This window comes from Amia ocellicauda, chromosome 12, assembly GCF_036373705.1.
Source record: "Amia ocellicauda isolate fAmiCal2 chromosome 12, fAmiCal2.hap1, whole genome shotgun sequence".
Taxonomy (NCBI): Eukaryota; Metazoa; Chordata; class Actinopteri; order Amiiformes; family Amiidae; genus Amia; species Amia ocellicauda.
Window position 1 is genome coordinate 29,024,743 of NC_089861.1, and position 21,669 is coordinate 29,046,411.

General features: G+C 41.9%; 1 protein-coding gene across 4 annotated transcripts; it reads left to right on the top strand.

Annotated features, from left to right (window-relative positions):
- The first annotated feature begins 8,937 nt into the window (after window positions 1-8,937).
- sult2st3 (sulfotransferase family 2, cytosolic sulfotransferase 3) lies at window positions 8,938-20,321 on the top strand. 4 transcript variants are annotated; one of them, XM_066719223.1, is made up of 7 exons: window positions 9,084-9,169; window positions 11,575-11,881; window positions 16,418-16,626; window positions 18,206-18,332; window positions 18,651-18,745; window positions 19,124-19,304; window positions 19,518-20,321. In XM_066719223.1, the coding sequence occupies exons 3-7, from the start codon at window positions 16,429-16,431 to the stop codon at window positions 19,631-19,633; spliced, it is 717 nt and encodes a 238-aa protein (XP_066575320.1). In that variant the 5' UTR covers window positions 9,084-9,169; window positions 11,575-11,881; window positions 16,418-16,428; the 3' UTR covers window positions 19,634-20,321. The 4 variants fall into 4 exon arrangements, with proteins under 4 accessions (XP_066575319.1, XP_066575320.1, XP_066575321.1 ...); XM_066719224.1 differs by having other exon boundaries at window positions 9,099-9,169; window positions 11,774-11,881; XM_066719222.1 differs by lacking the exon at window positions 11,575-11,881 and having other exon boundaries at window positions 8,938-9,169.
- The last annotated feature ends 1,348 nt before the right edge of the window (window positions 20,322-21,669 follow it).

Here is a 21,669-nt window from a genome sequence, read left to right on the forward strand (position 1 = left end):
GTTGACATTCGCACAATCTATAAGGTTTCTAGTAAAGGGACAATTCAAAATAATAATAATCTTGATTCCAATTTATCTCATTTATCAAATTATTTCAGTACATCACTCAGCTGTTGTCAGCAGTATCATATCTCCTGTGTTTACTGAATCAGCTTTACTTCCTAGTGTAGATACTCTTTTGTGTGGAGCTGTCAAAGTTTCAAAACAATATGCTTATCTTTGTCCTTTTATCTAACTTAAATACCTGAGACCATTACAATAATTATTACAGCAGCTCCTTCAACACCATAGTTAAAAGTAGTTGGGTAAATGATGGCAATTATTACTCTTTGATTCTCAATACCTTTTTCCCAATAAACCATCATTTAAAATTATTTACATTTAATTAGGAACAACTCCTATTATTCCTATTTTCATTATTATTATTTTTATGCGGTTGTCATCTAGTATGTGCTGTATTCGTCTGTATCAACATCAATATTATTATCATTATAATACAAGCAGTGTAAATTACCATTCATTACACTCTTGCTCTGTTTGTAGTAAGTTATGAACCCTTACACGTACTTACAGTCTCTGCCTTCTCTCTCTCTCATAGTCATCTCAGGCTGCTTGTCTGCTCAGGCGAACAGGGGGAGCAGTGTCACGGCCCTTGCCCCCTGCCCCCCTCTTCCTAATTGATAGTGTATTTCTGTTTGTGAAAGGACCATTTCCAAACAGTTTTATAACTTGCCATGACTATGTTTCATTAAATTAAATTTCATTAAAGTTATGTTACACCTTTAGTAACTTCCTTATTTTCCCTCATATTCCAGTCAATCACCATCAGAATGTCTCGTGGCAGTACATTTGTCTCACACAGAACAAACTCTCCTTTCTCAACCTTCTTCAATTTTGGTTAACATTGCTCTGGATCCTAACAGCTGTTCTTTGTCCTATTCCTAATTTCTTTTGAGAAATGTATTCAAGTTATATTTATCAATAGGTATGATTACTATTTAGACATATATTTCACTCCAGTATGTGAGCCAATAAATTTAGTTAATCTTTGGGAAATAAGCCCTTTCAATGATCTCAATAATGATGTCCAGGTACGTCAGGAAAACATTTTTTTTTTTTTTAATATGTGTGCAGTCAATTATTTCCCCAATGAAGAGCCTGTGTGGGCACTAAGACTGTCCGCCTGTGCGGCTCATATCTGTCTTTATTGTGTCAGCTTTCTCCTATTGAAGTCCAATCTACACCAGTACAGATTCAGAAGAACTGTTCCCAAAGCCAGATTGAACAGATCAATAGTTAATTTCTTACCTATTCAATGTATTTAGGGATCTTATTCCTAGGGATTTAAAAAATCTTCATTGTGGAACTCATAGCTACCAAATGACCACATCTTTAATTTCCTGGAGTATCTGGTTATCTATTTATCAATATCTAAGAAACCTTCACCAAATGTTTGCGGTTGCCTTGGATTCCAATTTCTAAATTTGGCTCCAATTCAATTTCTAACATGTTACTTTTAACTTCTGTATTCGTAAGACCTGTTTAAATAACTTAATTTTGTATAATTATTTCTGTTTGCAATAGCATTATGTGTACAGTTAAATGCTTACTTGCTGGCGTTTTTTAGCTATCATTCTGTAACTATTTGTGACTTATGACTCTCTTAGTCATATTCTGGACTATACAGTAAATGAAAGAGAAAATACGGACATGTAGCTTTCGCAAACTTTAAACATACAAACATACAAAGAGAGACATATTAATTTATATCCAAAGTAAATTCGGATACCATGGTTTTGGTTGTAATGTTATATTGACCTGCAGTGTCTCAAACTACCCTTATTTAATACTTATCTAGTAATTTTCCTTCAGTATCTTGAGGACTGTCATTTATACTGAAAACAAATATTTTTTGTTGTTTTTATTTGTCTTCGGGGCATTCAGCTTAGGCTAGATTGAATTATGACTTTTGTCTTTTCTTTCTTTTCTCTAACAAACGTTTTAAGATAGCTGCTTTGGTTTCTCATTTCTTAATGTTCATTAATCATTCCACATCATAAACACTTTCTAGTTTATTTCTCCCGGCTTTGTACTCCTATTTTGCAAAACCGTTTTTAGGTGCTCAAGTCTATCTGAATCAAAAGTCCCATCTTCTGTAAACCTTAACTTTCTGTCACCTTTTGTCCACATCGCGCACCGCTTCACTTCGATAATGATCATACATGTACCTCACATGTGTACCTTTGGGTGGTGAGTCACCCGTTTTACTGGAGCTATTACCACCCATTTTCTGTGCAACGTTTTGTACACAACTACCAAGGCATACAAGCACACAAAATAATAACAATAAAATGACAGGGGAAAAAAGAAAAAAAAAGTAAAAAAGAAATAAAAATACAACAAAACAAAACACAAATTAAAATAAATGTTTTTCAATATGTTTGCATTTATATAACTTGTATATAACTTTATGACTTTTCTTCATTTACCATTTATCCAAATTCCAATCAGGAATTAGTTGCCTAGCAACAGCCACATCTGCACACTCAAGGGGGAACAAGGGCTGAACAATAACAACAATAAATTAATTAACTTTTCCACACCACCACAAGAAAAGTAAATCCATAAAATTATGCACACAACCAAACCATTACATGACCCACCAGAAGAGCTGAAAAGAAACAAATAAAGCAATAATACATAAACTAAATAATAACAAAACAATTAATTTACCCTAATTAAGGGTTGGTGACACTTTCAGTCAGAGTGACCACACTGGACTGCAACCCCTTCCTCATTCCCGCACTGCACCAGGCCCATGTGCAGCATCTCAACATCACGGCACAGCCAAAATGTGTTTTGTGGGACAGAAAGAAGTTTAGCTAATTATTACTTTTATTATTGTAGCAATCTCAAGCTGTGTATGTGGAGCACAGTGGTGTTGTGTGCCAGTTGTTTCTGTGTGTTATGATGAAACCCTGAAGAATAAAATGAAAACCCTTCCCAGGTACCAGATTTTGAAAATAATGATGTTTTAACACCTGAAATTGCTTTAAAAGATAAATATATGATGAATGAAATACAAACAAAAATGAACCAAAATGTGTTTTTCATTAACCCTCCTGTGTACTACATGTCCATGTTCAAGAGAGAAAAACTTTTATTTTGTAAGAATAAATAAAACAATGCAAATGCAATATATATATATAACTTTTTAGTTTACAATATTATACTTTATAATAATGAACTTAATAAACAATGAACAGTACTATCAACTAAAACTCAGTCACAATCAAAACCTACACCATCACTGTACCATTTATTGAAATGTTCAATACAATAAGCTTGGAGGGATGCGCTACAGAGCTTTGAGCAGAGCTTTGTAAAAATTTCAAATAACTTTGGTGGAATATATTAATGTAAATATATTCTTACTTGCATTTTAGATATAATTTGGGAACATTTATTTTGACCTAAATATATTTTACATTATATTGAATGATATGCCCACAGATTTTTATAATATATTGCAATATATTTCCTTTCCATATGGGGGAGAGAAGACATTTTGCCACGGAACCCCTAGTGCCCCCTCGCGGGCCCCAGTTTGGGAACCTCTGCCATAGGACACAAATAACTGACTGTCCTCAGTGCAGTCCATGTGGCACTTCAGTGCCCACTCAGGGAAAAGTAGGTGCAGCTGACTCTGCTCCTCTGCAGAGAAGGGAGGAGGATGGAAAGCCATCAACTCTATAGGCCTGGTTACATGAAAGGGCGATATCACCATTGGCAGGATCACAGGGTTAGGCTGGAGGGGTGTACGGCACTGATGTGCATGGGGGGCTGGGGGGGGGCTGACCAACAATTCTGCTGCTGACGGTATCTCCCAGATAGACAGAGGGGCATCTGGTGGCTGGGCATCTGGCATCATAGTGGTTGCTACTGGGGTCTCTGCCAGGCTGGCCAGGGAAGGCTAGAAGACTTTCTGTTTTCCTCAGACAAGGCACTTGGGCTCCAGCCATGTAGGCTCTCTGTTAGGGCAGGAAAGGTCCTGGGGCTCAGCAGATAAGGAGACAGGGCAAGGAGACCAGAGCTACAATGGTCGAGTTGACCAGCGGGAAGTCAGTCAGGCTCGCCTCTCTTGCGCCCTGGATCCTGGCAAAAGCCTCACCTGCCCATGCTGTTGTTAAAAGAATGAGCATGGGGGGGCAGGGTCCTCTGGCCAGGGGATCTGGAGTTGGTCCACAGCTTGCTGGATGACTGCCAGGAACTCCCTGTGTCTTTTGGTGGTTGGAAGAGGGAGTGTCCTCCACTGGTGTTGGTGAAGGCAGCAAGTTAGTGTCCTCTGCCATCAACTCCATGCAGGCATTCTGCATCAGAAGCACGGCATCACACGATCTGTCTGGTGAGCTGGGGCCCCTGGTCGGAGGAGACAGGGCCAGAAGAGGAGGAGGAGGGGGCCTTCTTCTGCTCTGTATTGTTGGAGTGGTAGCAGTGGGCTTGGAGGAGGAGGCAGAGGGGCTTAAGGAGTCAAAACTCTGCAGCCACCAAGGAGGAGACCGAGAGGCACTGCATATATATGAATATATACAACCCAAACAAATACTGGTTTTATTACTAAAAAATAGTAAATAAGGCAAGAGAGACTTTGCATACATCACTAGGTTTACAAACAGGAAACAGGAAGGGACTGTTTGAGTGACACACACATGGGCCTATAGGCAGCTTTGATAGAAAAGTGTTTTGTGGAGAGTCATGTGACGTTCCTGAGAAGACGGCTGCCTAACTCGTGAACTCTGCGCTCCCATACCAAAAATCCTATACTATGCAAATACAGATGATTGCAAATTTTAAAAAAGTATTAGCAGACGCCCAGAACTTCTCGGACATAATGGCTGATAAGTCGACTAGTCAGACTGTGGCTACAAAGAAAAAAACTAAACCGAAAAATGACATTCAACTCCTTGAAATAGAACAAGATGGCAAAGCAGCTTCCACTCCATTGGACAGTCAGTCAGACCCCAACAGTGTTGCAAGGACATTGCAAATATATACACATTACTGAGGAAATGAAGGCCAATCCCCCTGCATCTCAAACTGACCTGGAGACCCTTCGTGTTAAAATTGACGACATGGAGAATAGAAATAGATGTAGCAACATCCACTTTATCGGATTCCCAGAGGGGGCTGAGGGAGAAGATATGCTTAAATTCTTAAGGACAAATATTCCCACTATTCTGGACCTTGGGGAAGATTACAGAGATCTGAAAATGGATAGAGCACATCAATCCCTAGGTCCCCAACCCACACCAGACGAGCACCCAAGGCCTGTCATTGCGAGATTCCTTCACTATCAAGACCGTAAATTGATTATACGAGCCGCCAGAAAGAAGGGAGAGATCCCCTGGAGAGTGCACCGAGTGCTGGTCTTTCCTGACTTCTCAAGAGCCTTGCAGAAAAAGCGGCAAAAATTTCACCCAACTAAGAAACTACTACATGAGTACAAGATCAAATTCACCCTTCTATACCCAGCTGTACTGAAGATCGACACAGAAGTGGAATCCCGATGTTTTGAAGACCCTGCCAGAGCTATGCAGTATGTGCGCTCCTTACTCGGGAAATGAACTAATACTGTACAGCCTAACTTGTATTTCTGATATTGTGGTTTGCTCCCATTTATTTTGTAATACTGTGATTCCCTTCTGTTCCCTTTTTTTCCCTTCTCTTTGCACATATTATTTGTAGCTAGATGGGGATGTTACATATTACTGAGCGCAGTATGCAAGTCGCTTTGTTCTCTTTTTGGAGCTTTTTGGTTATTAAGGTTATTGTTAATGTTAATGTTCTAACCATTTAGAATAAACTTTGGTCTCAGTTATAAAAAACTAAAAGGGTACTTAATTATTTGTTTATCTTAATCTCTTTTTGTCGTCTTAATATTCTCAGTGATTACTGCTCCTCACATACACAATGATGGGTTATTGATTTAATCCCAATTTTTTTGGGGAAAAATATTGAAAAATCCAAATCGGCTGTACAAAGTGAAGAATATTAAGGATTCTAATGGTGGGGGGGAATAGGCACATAACTTTTTATTTTTTAAAGTTAATTCTTCTGCGGCTGCTTTGAGCACATGCCGTGGGGTTCTCGGGCTTGGTTTCTGGCGGGCTGGTGAGTGTGCTGGTTTTCATGCTGCCAAAGTCCTCAATTGTCTATTTGATTTTATTGGTCAATTGTCTAAATGCATTTGAACATTTATGTAGGCCCCGGAGTGTTTTACAGGCTTCTATACCTTCAAAGCCGTGTACTTTTCAACGATCCACTGAAATGCCGCAATATTTTTCTACTATATCATATTGAATATATATTTGGCTAGACTGACTAACCGGCTAGTGAGGAGTGCATTGACACTCTGGGAGCTGGGTTGGGGTCCCTTAGTACAAATTATGTCTGCATTGGAAATATGGCAGCGTGGATTGAAACCAAATTTTCCAGTGGCTGTAAAAACTCTGCCCCTTGGAAACAATGGTGACCCCTTCCTTACACACTAGTCACAAAAGTGGTTAAGTTACCACTAATTAAGTTACTTATACATAAATAAGTAAATAAACAGTTAGAAGATCGTACTGCATTTATGTCGCTTAAGTATGATGTCTGCATATGTTTACATATGGTTTTACTTGTGTAGTAATAAGAAATTAATATAAACGAGAGTGTCTCAATGCGTTTGTTGTGGTCTGTGAAAAATACACGTACTTCGTACAATACTTAATTTAATTACCTACATGAATCCATTGCGTAATGTTCTCTTTTTTAATTAGCAGAAACACCTACCCGGGGCGGCAAAATATATATTTTACAGTAACAGCAGATCAAATACAGAATATCTTCAGTATTAAGAAGTGCAACTTTAACTATGTATATAAAGTTCGATAACCAATAGTAAGAGTACATATACTTACATCGTATAGTAAGTGTAACTAATGTATACACATCTCAATAAACAATTTGTATAGTTGCTGTTGTTTTTAAACAATCCTTTCATTATGTACAATTGCACAGAGAACTAAGCGCCGTGCAGAAGCGCTAATCTCGCTCTGTTTGCAGCAGTGCGCATGCGCTATTGACAATACGATTTGCGCCGCGTGCGAGTGATCACGCGCTCCCGCAGGCAGAGAGCGGGCGATTGCTGCCGGCGCATGCGCACATCCACCTGGTCACAAGAATGCTATCGGTCACTGAATTCCTCGCAACACCTGTTGAACGTTTACACTGACAAGATCAAATGCTACCGATACATTTGATCTGGATCTGTACCATCTCCCTGGGAGGTACATTTGATCCGATCGCCAAGCGTTTACACTGCCATTTCTGATCCTGATCAGATGCTACTGATGCAAATGATCCGGATCAGAAATGTCAGTGTAAATGCAAAGACTATCACTGTATATCAGACTATAAACAGGCAAGACATGCAGCCCTTTCAATCACTGGGATATTTGGAGAAATATTTACATGTTTACAAATGTATTAGTTATAATTATTATGATGTATGTTATATGTTTTCTATTTGTGTGGAAGATAAATATAATTTCCCACAGATACAATCTAGCCCTCAAATACTTTGCAGCTCGTATCTGAATCCACTTAGAAAGTTGCCTTTTCCATTCCGCATATTAACCCAGTCACGTTGTCAGTTACTTGTGTTGTAATTCGCAGTACACTTGCACTCAATGATAACAAATGATGAAATCATAAAAAATAAAAAATAAAAACACTAGGTCTTTTGTGTAATCTGTAATGTAAACGCAGCATTTTCGTTAGTGTAATCCAGTACGCGATAGACTGGGCCACCTGCTAAAATCCCCTTTTGGGAGTTTGTGAAACTTTTGGGACTTTTGAGTTCCATATGAATGATCCGTGCCCGTTTATATAGGTATTTTGCGGTTCCAGTGTAAGGTTTTAATCGGGTTTTTACAGTGAATACCGAGAGCTAAACAAATGGTGTCCCAGCCCTCGCCCTGGAGGAGCCTGTGTGTGTGATGGTTTTCATTCCAGCTGAGCTCTTAAAAGGACTACATTGAACTTTATGTTCTTTCTTATGATCGTCTTTCTCCAGTCTCCCCTGTCGCTCTCAGCTTAAACAGTTGCGGAACGGTCAGTTTATGTAACACATTTCACGTAGGCATACATTTCACAGTTCGTAAACAAATTTACAGGCAACCCCATGGTCAAATGCACGACATCCCACGCAACATTATAGGTTAATATTCTAACATCTGCTTTATTGAGAAGGGGCGAATAAAACTGTTAAAATGACCGTTATATAAAAGACAAACAACTAATACACTCGAATAGCTAAAAAGATATTATATGGGGATATTAGGAAATAATTTTAACTTTTCCTGCACACACAAATGAAACACACACACAAATGAAACACTCACACACACACACATAAATGCTTCCACACACACATATGAAATGCTCACACACACACACACATATTAAACACACACTCACACACGAAATTGAATAGTCTCACACACATATGAAATACTCCAACACATGCATATGAAATGCTAACACACCTACATATGAAACTTTTGAATTATTTCCTAAACGGACCCTCATAATAAGATTAAGCTCAAACTAAACCCACTTTCAACAACTGTTTCATCCAATACTGGGTCGCGATCAGCAGCACATGCACGTTTAATGCTTTACATGAAAGAAACAAACCCATAAACCTCTTCCCATGCATTTCTCCAGGTGTGTAATACGATTAACATGCCTTCTTTCTGATGCCCCAGAGTCTCCTATTCAAAGGCGCAATGTAGAGTAATATGATCTGGTGGAGTCTGTGATTGGCTGAAGTAGGGAAGGGCGGATACTTGTCGCTCGAAATGTGTGATGCAATCTTCCCGTATAAATTGCTCCTGGCCAAGGCATTGTATCATCTTTAGAGGTTGCTGTATTTTTCGGAATAATTCCGACACTTACTAGTATTATTATTTTAATTATTTCGACATGACAACCACCGGTAACTATCTGCTGTACCACGGGCTGTTGCTCCCCAGCATCGCTCACACTCCCGAAAGCCTCCGATACGCCGAGGAATTTCAGTTTCATAAAGACGATATATTGGCTGTCACATACCCTAAGTCAGGTGAGTACTCCTTGTAGGGTACCAGAGAGAGAGAGAGAGGGAGTGAGTGAGTGAGTGTAAGTAAGTAAGTAGGTAGGAATGTCTGCAGATCCCTATGACTGTGTTGGCACAGGTGACCTTGGAAATAATCACCTGCATGCTATTTCTAGCCACAATAGATTTGCGCTCAACATGTGTTCCCTTGCCCGATCAGGTATTACTTTTCCAGTTGCGCAACCATGAGTGCAGGGAGATTTCAGGATGCCCATACATAAATTACATAATCATAATCAACTTCCAAGCATGTGTAACCTGTGTCCATGTGTCCAATCTGTGGACCTTGGGAGTAGGATAAATTCTGCGATCTCAGGTGGAAATGAAGACCGGTATTATACGTCGTAACACCAGGCCTGTACCTCTCTGCTATTAGATATTGAATTATTCAGTCATGCCTCGCGTCAATAACGTGCATTTGAAATATAGACAAGTTTTCTTAAACTACCATGTTTTGTAGATCATCCCATGAAAGGTAAAGCAAGGGAGAAACTGAGAAATGACTCGAGCTTGGCCCGAGACAGCCCACATCAAAATTACAACGGGTTATTTCACTTAATCCGTCAAGATAAACTTGTTTTTCTTCTTGTAATCTGTCATCTATGGACCGAAGACGGTGTATCTGAATGTAAGCTGATGAGAAAATTAATGAAGTATTTGGATTGTGTGCTGACACGCCGTCTGCTCCTCGGGGTGTTGACTAGAAACTCAATGTGAGTTTGGGTCGGTTATGACAGTGTTTTGCGGAGTTACTTCTTCATTCTTGGATTATTTTGTTGTATTATGTTTATGGGAGCTGAGAGAAAATACAAGGAGCAGCTGAAGGGCCATCGAATAGGGAAGTTGGCGTTAGAAAGGAGGCCGGGACATGTAGTGCATTTAAAAAAAAAAATCTATTTTTATCTAGGGTGTGCAAGTATTTACTGGTTTAAAATAAACGTTATATTGGAAATACCAATAATCGAGAATGGCATCATTAGCCGATTGACGTTTCTCTAGTGAGACTGGGTTGTCGTTTCAGTGCCTCTTCCCGAAATTGTTGAAATTGTTTCAAACTAAAAAATATTAAATGGGTTATGAATGTCTGGTTATTCTATGTTTAACCACAAAGCTAAATACATCAGGAAATGATGCATGTGATTTGTTCCTGTGAGAAAGGTTTTGGAAATGACTATCCCGAGTCCCTTTTTGTTGAATAGAGCCGTTGGACATGATATGGATAAAAATGAGATGGGGTCCACATCCAAGGCTAAAACTTGAGGATCTGGGGGGGGGGTCGTGAGGGTTTTGACAGAAGACAGATTACACAAACATAGTTTGGTTTCGAATTTGTAGAGTTTTATTTGTCTTGTTTTCCATGATCTGGCTTCACTTCAACCGGCTACGGGATGCAGCTCTGACACTCACGCTCGTGTAATGAATGTCGGTAACATTCTTGTTAGAGCCCTTTTTTGTGTGGAGGAGCCATGTTAGGAGCTTTGCAAAACCCTTACCCACAGAGAATACAATTGAACCCTTGCTACGAAAATGATGTATAAGGCTCTTCCTCGGAGTGATAGAGTGATGGAGACTCACAATAACATGCATTATGATCATTCTAACGGGCTTGATAACTGCCAGTCTTGGGAATAACCTGTTCGTGACTCGTGTGCATGTTACAAAAAGTGCTAGGAGGGTTGATTGTGTTCCCTATTAATTGGTGTATTTATTATTATTATTATTATTATTATTATTATTATTATTATTAATAATAATAATAATAATAATAATAATATGTTTTTTCTTTTATTATGGAGTGTTTTCTTGTGGGTTTATATTTACACTTGTTAGTTTTATTACTTCTGTTAATTTTCACTATTTACTTCGTCTTAACTTAATCAGATTCTCACATGAAGACAGCACTTTAACGAGCTCCAGGCGCTAATTAAGGACACACCTGTCTGATTGGGCGGTGTCCCCCACTCTTTCAACTAGCACACCTGTTTCATTTATCTTCTCCTCACCCATAACGAAAAAAACCTGCTTTAAGCAGTGCAGAGCACAGCAGGCAGTGAAGCCCAGAGCCGGGAAGGGAGCAGGACAGGAGGGTGTGCGGCGATTAGGAACAATAAAGGCCAGGAAGACGGAGCCTTGAGGAACAGAGGAAGCCGCTGATTGGAACAGGGGGATTGTTCACGCCAGGATAAGTACTCTAATATTCTGTGGAAAACTCTCTCGTCTTGAATGAGAGTTTTAGTCAGTTTGCTGCACACATTCCATGGCTACTGGCAGTCTCCTCTTAATACAGTTATAGTATCCTGAGGAAAAATAGAAATAATCAGTCCAAGTATAGACACGAGACAGATTTCCTACTAATTAGACTTATCTTCCAGGTTTGGTAGAGACGGTGTCCCCCCTACAGTCAGCTGGGCCTGAGGCGGACAGTCGTGCACCTTTGGAGAGACACACTGGAGAAAAGGATAGCAGAGGGACGTGAATGAGAATTAACATCTGTAGTGGGTGATTTCAGTTTCCCGGCCTCAAACCACACGTCCCTCCTGAATTTCCTTTTCTTTCTCTCTCCCTTCCCAGGGTTGGTGCCACTGCAGAGCCTGGTCCAGAGGCCGACAGTGTAAGGGGGACCCCGTGCTGCCAAGCCTTACAGAGACCTCCACCTGTTCGACCTCGAATGGACATTTGGTGGATAAGAGACTCCCTTTTTACTTACTTGCACCGTATTCCCTAGACTTGGACTTTGACTTGGGGGCAGGCTTAACTTTTAGTTTAGTTTAGTTTTATTGGTGGGTTTTAGGATTAGTTTGAGTGTTTTTATTGCCTGTTTTTAATGTTTTTGTCTTGTTTCCTTTTTTCTTTTTGGTTGTCACGATTGCTAGTGCAATCGCCCGGTATTAAAGGCGGTTTCAGTTGGGGGTTTATTGTTAGCAATAGGGCCGGCAGCCACTGGTAATAAACAATTTTTTGCAACTCCAAGTATTGACTGTGGTGATGTAGGTTGGGATCTTGCTAAGGCCGGAGGGGGGGAGGTGGGGGGGTAGTGAGAGCCCCCTCCTCGCTGGAATAAAATACGGGTGGCGAGGTCATGTGACTGTGGCCATTGTTCCCCTCTGTCACTGTCGCATACACGCTGCACTATTTAGACAAACAGACGACTGTTTTCTGGAGGCAGGGAATGCAGTGATTGTGCGCTGACCTGGTTGTAACTTGCTTTCAGCTCTGATCCGCATTCCTCCATGTGCTCCGTCAGGAGGGGCTGCCTCCGCCGAAACTGTGTGTGTATCACCCTTTAGACATTTGGGTCTGGAGTCACAGATCCAAATTAGCTACAGTTTTGGATTTTAACGGCTAAAGTTATGTTAAACGTCTGCCCTTATTTTGTTTTGGGATGAGTTTCAAAACAGCCCCGTTGCTGGGTATTTGCCAGTCAGGTGAATTGAGGTGGCGGGGCGGTGCAGCCTGTGAGGCGGCTGACGTCGGAACCGGACAGACACGCTTGCTGCCTGTACAACTAGCGCCTTGCAGAAGGGCTTCAGTTTAGTTAAGGATACGGTTTCTGTTCCTGAGCTCTGCCGTTTACAGAATGACAACCGAGGGGAAGTATATTTTGTTTAAAGGGTTGATGGTCCCGACAGAGACTCACTCGGCCGAGAGTCTGAAATACGCCGCGGAATTTCAAGTTCGAGACGATGATGTTTTTGCGGTTACTTATCCAAAGTCTGGTACGTATAGCCCGACCGGCAGTAATACTGTAGCGCTGGCTATAGCCTATTGTGGCCCACGTTTGTACTTGTACACATCTGGCCACTTCTGACCGATAAGTCGTAAACACGAATACAAAAAAACTCACGCAGACACCGATTATCTCTATAGCTAAAAAATATAAATAGCTTTTGCGCTGTGTTTTAACTAAGTTTTATTGCCATTTCATTCAGTTTTGAAAGCTGAAAATTGTTGTAAAATCCTCGAAGCATGTAGGTCTATGCATGTTGCTTTTTTAATCTCGGTAATAATAGGACCATTTTAGTCTTTTTGGAATTGTAAGACCAATATATCAGACATTTTAAATATGAGATTTAAATACGATATATCTAAAGTCTGTATAGACCCTCACGTTTTGCACAGTACGATTGAAAAGCAACCCCCCCCCCCACACACTAATTTTCATTAATTTGCACCGCTTCGCACAGTCCTCCTGAATGACTTCTGTGAAAGTCTGCCTCGGTTGTTTCAATAGCGCAAACCAGAACAATAAACAACGAGCTTTACATTTCCCCTACTTCTGACTTCTAGGTATAATTTATTTTTTATTTAACTGTTACTAGGCAATGATACAAATACGAAGTAGTCAGGGAGTGGTTTAAAATCTGACTTCAAAAGTAATCCTTTGCTTTACCAGATTAAAGGACACCCCGAAGCGACGCAAATTTGTGGGAAGTAAAGCAGGTCAACTGATACAACTGTTAAACTGTTAAAATGCGGTTTCCTCCTTTTTTGTAACACACAATCACAAGTACGAAATGTTAACGGAAAATTACAGACCCACTACATATATTAAAGTATTAAAGACCCAGACTTCGTGGCATAACTCTGGCGGAACGGAATGGAGGATACAAGCGCCTCCCCTGATTTAAAAATATCCAGTCATCCTGTCCGAAATGTAGGTCCAATGTGCTAATTTGACTGAATTATTGACTTCAGTCAGGGATTTCCAGACCTGGTCCAAGAGAGCTGACCATTCTCTGCTACTACTGGGTTCCAGTGACATTGTCCAGTAGGACAAAATTAGTTTTCCTCCTCCTTTTTCCTTCTTTCCGTTTCCTCCATCTGGTCCTGGAGTACCCCCTACCCTGCTGGTTTTTGTTCCAACCGAGCTCTCAATGACTTAATTGAACCCTTAATTGAAGTAATCATTTCTTAAATCAGAGCCTTTTAATTATTTTAAACAGTAGGGGGTTTAAGTTCAGTATAACATGTCTTTTATACAGGTAACGAGCTGAGATTAGGAGCACCTAATCTCCTAATCTCGGCTCGTTACCTGTATAAAAGACACCTGTCCACAGAAGCAATCAATCAATCAGATTCCAAACTCTCCACCATGGCCAAGACCAGAGAGCTGTCCAAGGGTGTCAGGGACAAGATTATAGACCCTACACAAGGCTGGAATGGGCTACAAGACCATCGCCAAGCAGCTTGTTGGTGCGATTATTCACAAATGGAAGAAACCCAAAATACCTGTCAGTCTCCCTCGGTCTGGGGCTCCATGCAAGATCTCACCTCGTGGAGTTTCAATGATCATGAGAAGGCTGATTCCTCACTGCAGAACTACATGGGAGGATCTTGTTAATGATCTCAAGGCAGCTGGGACCATAGTCACCAAGAAAACAATTGGTAATACACTATGCCGTGAAGGAATGAAATCCTGCAGCGCCCGCAAGGTCCCCCTGCTCAAGAAAGCACATGTACAGGCCCGTCTGAAGTTTGCTAATGAACATCTGAATGATTCAGAGGAGAACTGGGTGAAAGTGTTGTGGTCAGATGAGACCAAAATCGAGCTCTTTGGCATCAACTCAACTCGCCATGTTTGGAGGAGGAGGAATGACCCCAAGAACACCATCCCCACCGTCAAACATGGAGGTGGAAACATTATACTTTGGGGGTGTTTTTCTGCTAAGGGGACAGGACAACTGCACCGCATCAAAGGGACGATGGACGGGGCCATGTACCGTCAAATCTTGGTTGAGAACCTCCTTCCCTCAGCCAGGGCATTGAAAATGGGTCAAGTGCAAGGTAATACATACAAGTAACAAAAATGTCCACTATAATTACACTATGGGAGGAATAGAACTAGATGAATTAAAGCATGAGAGATCTAGGAATCTCTGTGGACTCCTCACTTTCTCCATCCTAACAATGGGAAGCAATAAAAAAGGCAAACCGAATGTTAGGGTATATTGTCAAAAGTGTAGAATTTAAAACAAGGGCAGTAATGTTCAGACTGTACAATGCACTAGTTAGAGCTCATCTGGATACTGTGTGCAGTTCTGGGCTCCACACTTCAAGAAGGATATCGCTGCTCTAGAGGCAGTTCAGAGGAGAGCAACCAGACTTATTCCAGGTCTGAAGTGATTGTCCTACTCAGAGGGACTGAGGTAACTGAACCTTTTCACCCTGGAACAGAGGAGACTATGTGGGGACTTGATCCAAGTCTTCAAAATCATGAAAGGCATCGATCACATCAAACCAGAAGAGCTTTTCCAGATCAGCAGGGACGCACGCACCAGGGGACACAAATGGAAATTGGGCTTCAAGGCATTCAGAACAGAAAACGGGAAACACTTCTCACACAGAGAGTTTTCACAATCTGAACAAACTCCCCAGCGATGTGGCAGAAGCTGAAAGTTTGGGAACATTTAAAAATAGAATGGATAGGATCCTTGGATCACTTAGATATTAATGGACACCAAACGAGCATGATGGGTCGAATGGCCTCCTCTCATTTGTAAACTTTCTTATGTTCTTAAGGTTTTTTGCAACAATCTGCAAGTTTAAATGCTGGTGTTCACTGAACCACAAATACAACAGATTTACTGTCTTTGAATAAGGATTACATTTTTAATTTAAGTTGGGGTAGATGTTATTTCAGCCCCTGTTTTCTGTAAAATTTTTATGATATTTCAGGAAGAAATAAAACATTGCGTGAATAACCCAGTGTTTAACCCAATGAATAACTAAATTTGTTTTCCTGTATGAATCTCTGGTGTACATGTGTATACAATATTGGTATTTTTCAAAAGTAATTTACCATTGATGTGTAAGTTGTTCTCTGTTCAACTATGCATTACAGTCACCTGTCTTTTAAGTTTGTTGATCACAATTTTCCTAACATTGTTGCAATCGCATTTTGAGCTGATGAATGACAAACTGTTATTAAACCATTCTTATTCTGTCCATAATTAATACATTTTGTATCTGACAGTTTGACAAATAGGGCCCAAAGGCTCAACTCTCTATCAGGCAGCGTTTGGAGCAAATTTTCTAAATGCTGGCTCGGAGGGTTGAATGGCTCTACTGTAGCTGTGCTCTAGGAGTAGGGCTGAAGATCCACTGACCACTGCTTTAGATGCGGTTAGGTTATTGTGTTCTCTTCTCTTTACCAATGGAGTGATGTTTTCAAACTGGTGTGAGTGACTGTCTCCGCCCTCTCTCTCATCTCCCCAGGCACTACTTGGATGCAGGAGATCCTACCTGTAATCCTGAGTGGGGGGAACCTGACACCTGTGCAGACCATTCCCAACTGGGACCGTGTGCCCTGGCTGGAGGAAACACGTGCTTCCCTGGTCCTGGGAGACCGCCCCCCTCCTCGTGCCATGGTCACACACCTGCCCTACCACCTCATGCCCCCTTCCTTCTTCACGTCCAAGGCCAAGGTAACTGTGTGGCTGTCTTCGCCAGTGTTCCCAGCATGCTCTGCACTACAGCCCCTTTCACACCTGCTTGACGTGTTGAGATGTTTTCATGTGGTTTTCCATACTGATCTGTAGCTTGCTATTGTATTATTGTAAGTGCTTTGGGATGTTTTGAAAGGTATCATTGATGATTCTTCTAATCCTCTACCTGGATTGACCCCCCCCACCACCTCCTAGGCACCCCCTTTTAAGACCACAAACCCCTTATCACATCATTCACCACCAACACAGCAAGCAATGTGCACACAAGCATGGACTGTGGAATTCATCTTCATAGGGTGAACCCGCCCCGTGAAACATATTGCCATTAATGTCTGTGCATAGTTCACAGGCTGCTGAAGTTATGTATCCAGCCTATGCAACTTTGACAACGGCCAAATTGTGATGGCTAGACAACTGGGTCAGAGCATCTCCAAAACTGCAGCTCTTGTGGGGTGTTCCCGGCCTACGGTGGTCAGTACCTATCAAATGTTTTGAAACCTATATTTTGACGGCAAAAGGGGGACTTGCACAATATTAGGCAGGTGGTCATAATGTTATGGCTGATCGGTGTATATTTCACTAACAAAGTAATTGGTGACAGTGATCACTTCCAGCCCAGTCTCACAAGAGAAACATCAACACACACGTTTAGGCATTTCTGTGAAATGATACCTGGATAACATTTGCTGTTCCTGCCACGAAGTGCTTCGAGATGGAATAAATAAAGACGCACTAATAATAGGCTACATAATCCAACTCCTCATCATCACCATCATCATCAATCCGTGCTGCATGCCACACAAGAGCAAATCCAACCACGAGTAAAGATGACATAGATACATTATACACATTTTCTCCAAGCCACATGGGGCCTTTGTGGCTCGGGCCCCGGGGCTCAAGCCCTGGTAAGCCCATGCATTAAGTAGGGCCTGTGTGCAGCGGGTTGGTTATGCCCTCTCACACAGTTTCAGTAAGTGGGTGAGGTGAATGGTCCCTGCAGGAAGTTCACAGTGGCCTTTTGCTCTAGCCGGGTCAGTGCTGGCTCTCCTGAGGTGGGTTGCTGTTTATCCACTCTTCCCCCCCATGTCTGTGGTCTCACACTAACAACAATCAGAACCTGGGTTGCTAAGAAGTGGGTCAGAACCCAGGTCAGTGTGCTAGTTTGACAGGAGGTGGAGTCGGGTCTGCTTAAGAGAAGTTCTTGTGCGGTACATCAACCCCTAACACAAGCTTTATAACTTTACAACATAATAAGTATACAGCCTTATAATTTGATAACCATATAAGCTTATATTAAACTTTATTCGTTAAACCTGACTGTCCTGAGATTGTGAGTTTCTGTTTGGATTTATTTATTTCCAAAATTTCCATGGCAAACCCGGAAATAGAAAATTTGACATTGGTATGTTTTCGCAGATCACCTACAGAGCTAATACAATGCTATATAATGTTAAGTCCCTCCTCCTGTATTTTGGTAATGTAGTGTTCAGTGCTTGAACTCCCTTCTCTCGTCCTCCCTCCCTTCCCCTCTCATGCACTTTTTCTCTCTCTCTCTCAGGTGATCTATGTAACCCGTAACCCCAAGGACGTGGCCGTCTCCTCCTTCCACTTCCACAAGATGGCCAGCTTTCTTGATGACCCAGGCACCTTCGACCAGTTCCTGGACAAGTTCCTGGCTGGCAATGGTGAGCACAGAGAGACGGATGAAACAATTGAGGGGGAAGGAGAGGCTGGGGGTGGAGTTTGGGGAGAGAAGAGGAGGGGGAAGGAGAGTGAGAAAGGCAGAGAGGTTGGGGGAAAGAAGGTAGAGAGGAATAATGGAGAGGGGGAGCAGGAGAGAGAGTCACAATTTGGTAGGAATCTGTACTGTATCGTTTGTGCCACCTGTTGGAAGAACACCACCTGTTTGTGCCTTGTGCCCTGCCCGCCCCGGTCTTTGTGTGAGGTAAGCTGTGTTGATCTCCCCCCCCCCCCCCCCCCCACCCCCTCGTGCCTCTGGGCAGTGCTGTTTGGGAAATGGACAGACCACGTGAAGAGCTGGAGGAGCAGCGACCTGGGAGACCGGATCATGTACATCGCCTATGAGGAGATGGTGGAGGTAGGAGAGACAGAATGCTATTACTTTCCTATCCTTTGCATTGGCCTGTGTTTGCTGGTTTTCTTAACTGGACTTATGATGATTGTTTCACTCCAGCCTCCTCAGTGGATCTTAGCTCTTTAATAGGCAGAAAGGTCAGGTCAGTGGTTGACAACTGGGGCTGCAGTGGAAACCAGTCAGTCAGCCATCAGACACTGGGAGTTTCTCTAGGACCAGGGCTGGGAGCCTGTGCACTAAGGGATTTGTAGCTGGTCCTGAAGAGCTAAAACTTCTAGTAGACCTCCAGGACCAGGGCTGCTATAAATTCTTTTTATGTGAGGGACGTCTGTGTCTGGCCAGGCTTCTCACGGGGCTGTACGTGCTGTTTTTCCATTGCAGGACCTGAGAGGGGCCTTGCAGCGCATCTCGAAGTTCCTGGGGAGGGACCTGAGTGCCGAGGCCCTGGACCTTGCCTGCCAGCAATGCTGCTTTGATGGCATGAGGAACAACACCATGTCCAACTACTCCCTAGTGCCTGCCGATATCATGGACTCTAGCAAGTCCCCGTTCCTCAGGAAAGGTGAGTGGAGCAGGAGCAGGGGCAGTTTTTTTTTTTTTTTTTAAACCAGGTCCTGATTCTGCCTCAATGGACTGGACTGCCGCAGAGTCGCGGACTGGACTGCCGCAGAGTTAAGGGCATGAAACTGATGACCCTTGATGAAGACAAATTCTTGTTTCTGTGCCAGTTGTCCAGGAGCTTCCTTCTCTGCAGTTAGGCTGTTGTGTGTTTCAGGGGTGGCAGGAGACTGGAAGAACCACTTCAGCCCTGAGCAGGAGGCACGATTTGCAGCTGTGTACAAGGAGGAGATGAAGGGAGTGGCCTGTAAATTTTCCTGGGACAAGGACTGAGTTGGAGGGGGGCTGGACCGGGCAGGGGTGGAAGTCTCGGAGCTCCTCACACACGCACCACACAAACACAGCACATAGACACACACACCACAGACAGGCTTCCCACTCGTGATCATGGGAAACCCTTATAAAGAAATGGAAAAACAGTTGTCATGGAAAGTTGTGGAAAATGACCAAGACTTCCATGCAGATTCTAGAGTCACAGTTATGACTGTATTTGCTGATTTTCTCTACATTGGGATTTAAGTTCACGTTCTCAGGCCAATTTAATTCTTCTAATATCCATGCTCTGTACTACCAGGGTAGAAACACTAAGGTCCAGTACATACTTGTGTTCACATTAGACCTTAGGTATAGGCAGAGAAGCAGCCCATGGCAACTTATGATCTCATCATGTGTGGAGCTCATGGTATAGAGTTGTCTGAACAAGACTGGTTGAGATTAAACCTATAAAATGAACAAAAGAAGAAGGAGAAGAAGAAGAAGAAGGAAAGGAGGAAAAGAGATGACACACAAGGAACCCTTCTGCTGCCCGACACTGACCACAGCAGTCTGTGAGAAGGAGTCTTGGGTATTACCTGTTTCTTTCCTGTAACTCAACAGAAGCTTAATATTACATGTTTTAGGAATATAATCAAATGGTAGTAGTTTTACATGACATCTGTAACAAATAAATGATTTTTGCACACCTGTGACGCTTCTTCCCTCAGAAAATAATCTTATTGATGTAATAAATAAGTTAAACTGTTATACAGGAAATCATACATGGAACAAATTCCTCTTACAAGTGGGTGGATCACATGACTGTAGTCATCTTGACAAAAGCTGATTAGTGTCTTTTTTCCTATGATTGATTGTCAATATCATCCTCCTTATTTTCTGTGGACATTTCTAAGTTTTCCAGCCTTTTGTTTGTAACCCTTAAAGAATTACAGTATATTTATTTTCACTTCCTTGGATACCTCCTCTGTGTGCAACCCCACATTGAGATTGCATAGTGAAACCCCCCAGCACATCTGTGGGTGGATTAGTGGTTCACACAGTTCACACTTGGCACTAAATTGCAACATAAAAGTTCCCTTCCAAAACTGCAAGATTTTTTAATTTTAATTTTATATATCCCTCTAATGATCAGTAATTGGATTCTAATTATCCTGACTACAGCTCACAGATTGGCCCCTTTAAACATTCTGTAATTCACCAGTTACTCCTGTAGCTGCTCAGAAGGTACTTTTGTTATAACTTAACTCATAAGCAATTCGTATATGTAACTGAATGTTTTCAAATATTAAGTTGGTGAAGGGGGGATGAGGTATCACTCCTACATGCTGGTAGAGAGGGATACTATTCGGACCTCCATGCATGGCAGACTGAAACTCGCCCTGGTCCTCTCAGATAGCTGGCAGTGCAGAAAGACCCATTCAGACCTGAAGGGGTGGGGGGGGCAGGAAAACCTCAGTTGTAAACAGCTGACTGAAAGAAGACTAGAGAAGGGAGAGAGAGAGAGAGAGAGAAAGAAAGAAAGAAAGAAAGAAGGCACAAACCATACAGAGGGAGAGGGGTCAGCAGGTGAGCAGTGAAAAACAGTGGTAATCTTAATAATGGAAGACTACAGCATGAAAGATTACTGTAATGTAATTATTGTTTAATACAGTGGTTTTCAAACCGGTCCTGGAGTACCCCCTGCCCTGCTGGTTTTTGCTCCAACTGAGGCCTTAATTGTTTAATTGAATCTTTAATTGAACTAACAAAGCAATATACAGTTAAATTAAGTAATTAAGACCTTGGTTGGAACAAAAACCAGCAGGGCAGGGGCTTCTCCAGGACCGGTTTGATAACCACAAGCAGATTCAATATAAATTGCCTCGTATTATGTTATAACATGTTTTGCCACTAGGTGGCAACCAGTTACTAGGTTATTTACAAAACTTAAACTAAATCATTTATGCTTGAAACAGGTAATGTTTAAACATGTAATGCGCCAGAAATGCAATAGCTAAACATTATGCACACATTCAACTAAAATGTGCATTGCG

Bases quoted from the DNA above. Each gene is read 5' to 3' on its own strand.
- sult2st3 (XM_066719222.1), top strand. From the start codon at position 9,031: ATGACAACCACCGGTAACTATCTGCTGTACCACGGGCTGTTGCTCCCC. The intron at 16,627-18,205 runs GTAACTGTGTGG...TCTCTCTCTCAG, and splicing joins TCTTCACGTCCAAGGCCAAG to GTGATCTATGTAACCCGTAA. The intron at 18,746-19,123 runs GTAGGAGAGACA...TTTCCATTGCAG, and splicing joins CCTATGAGGAGATGGTGGAG to GACCTGAGAGGGGCCTTGCA.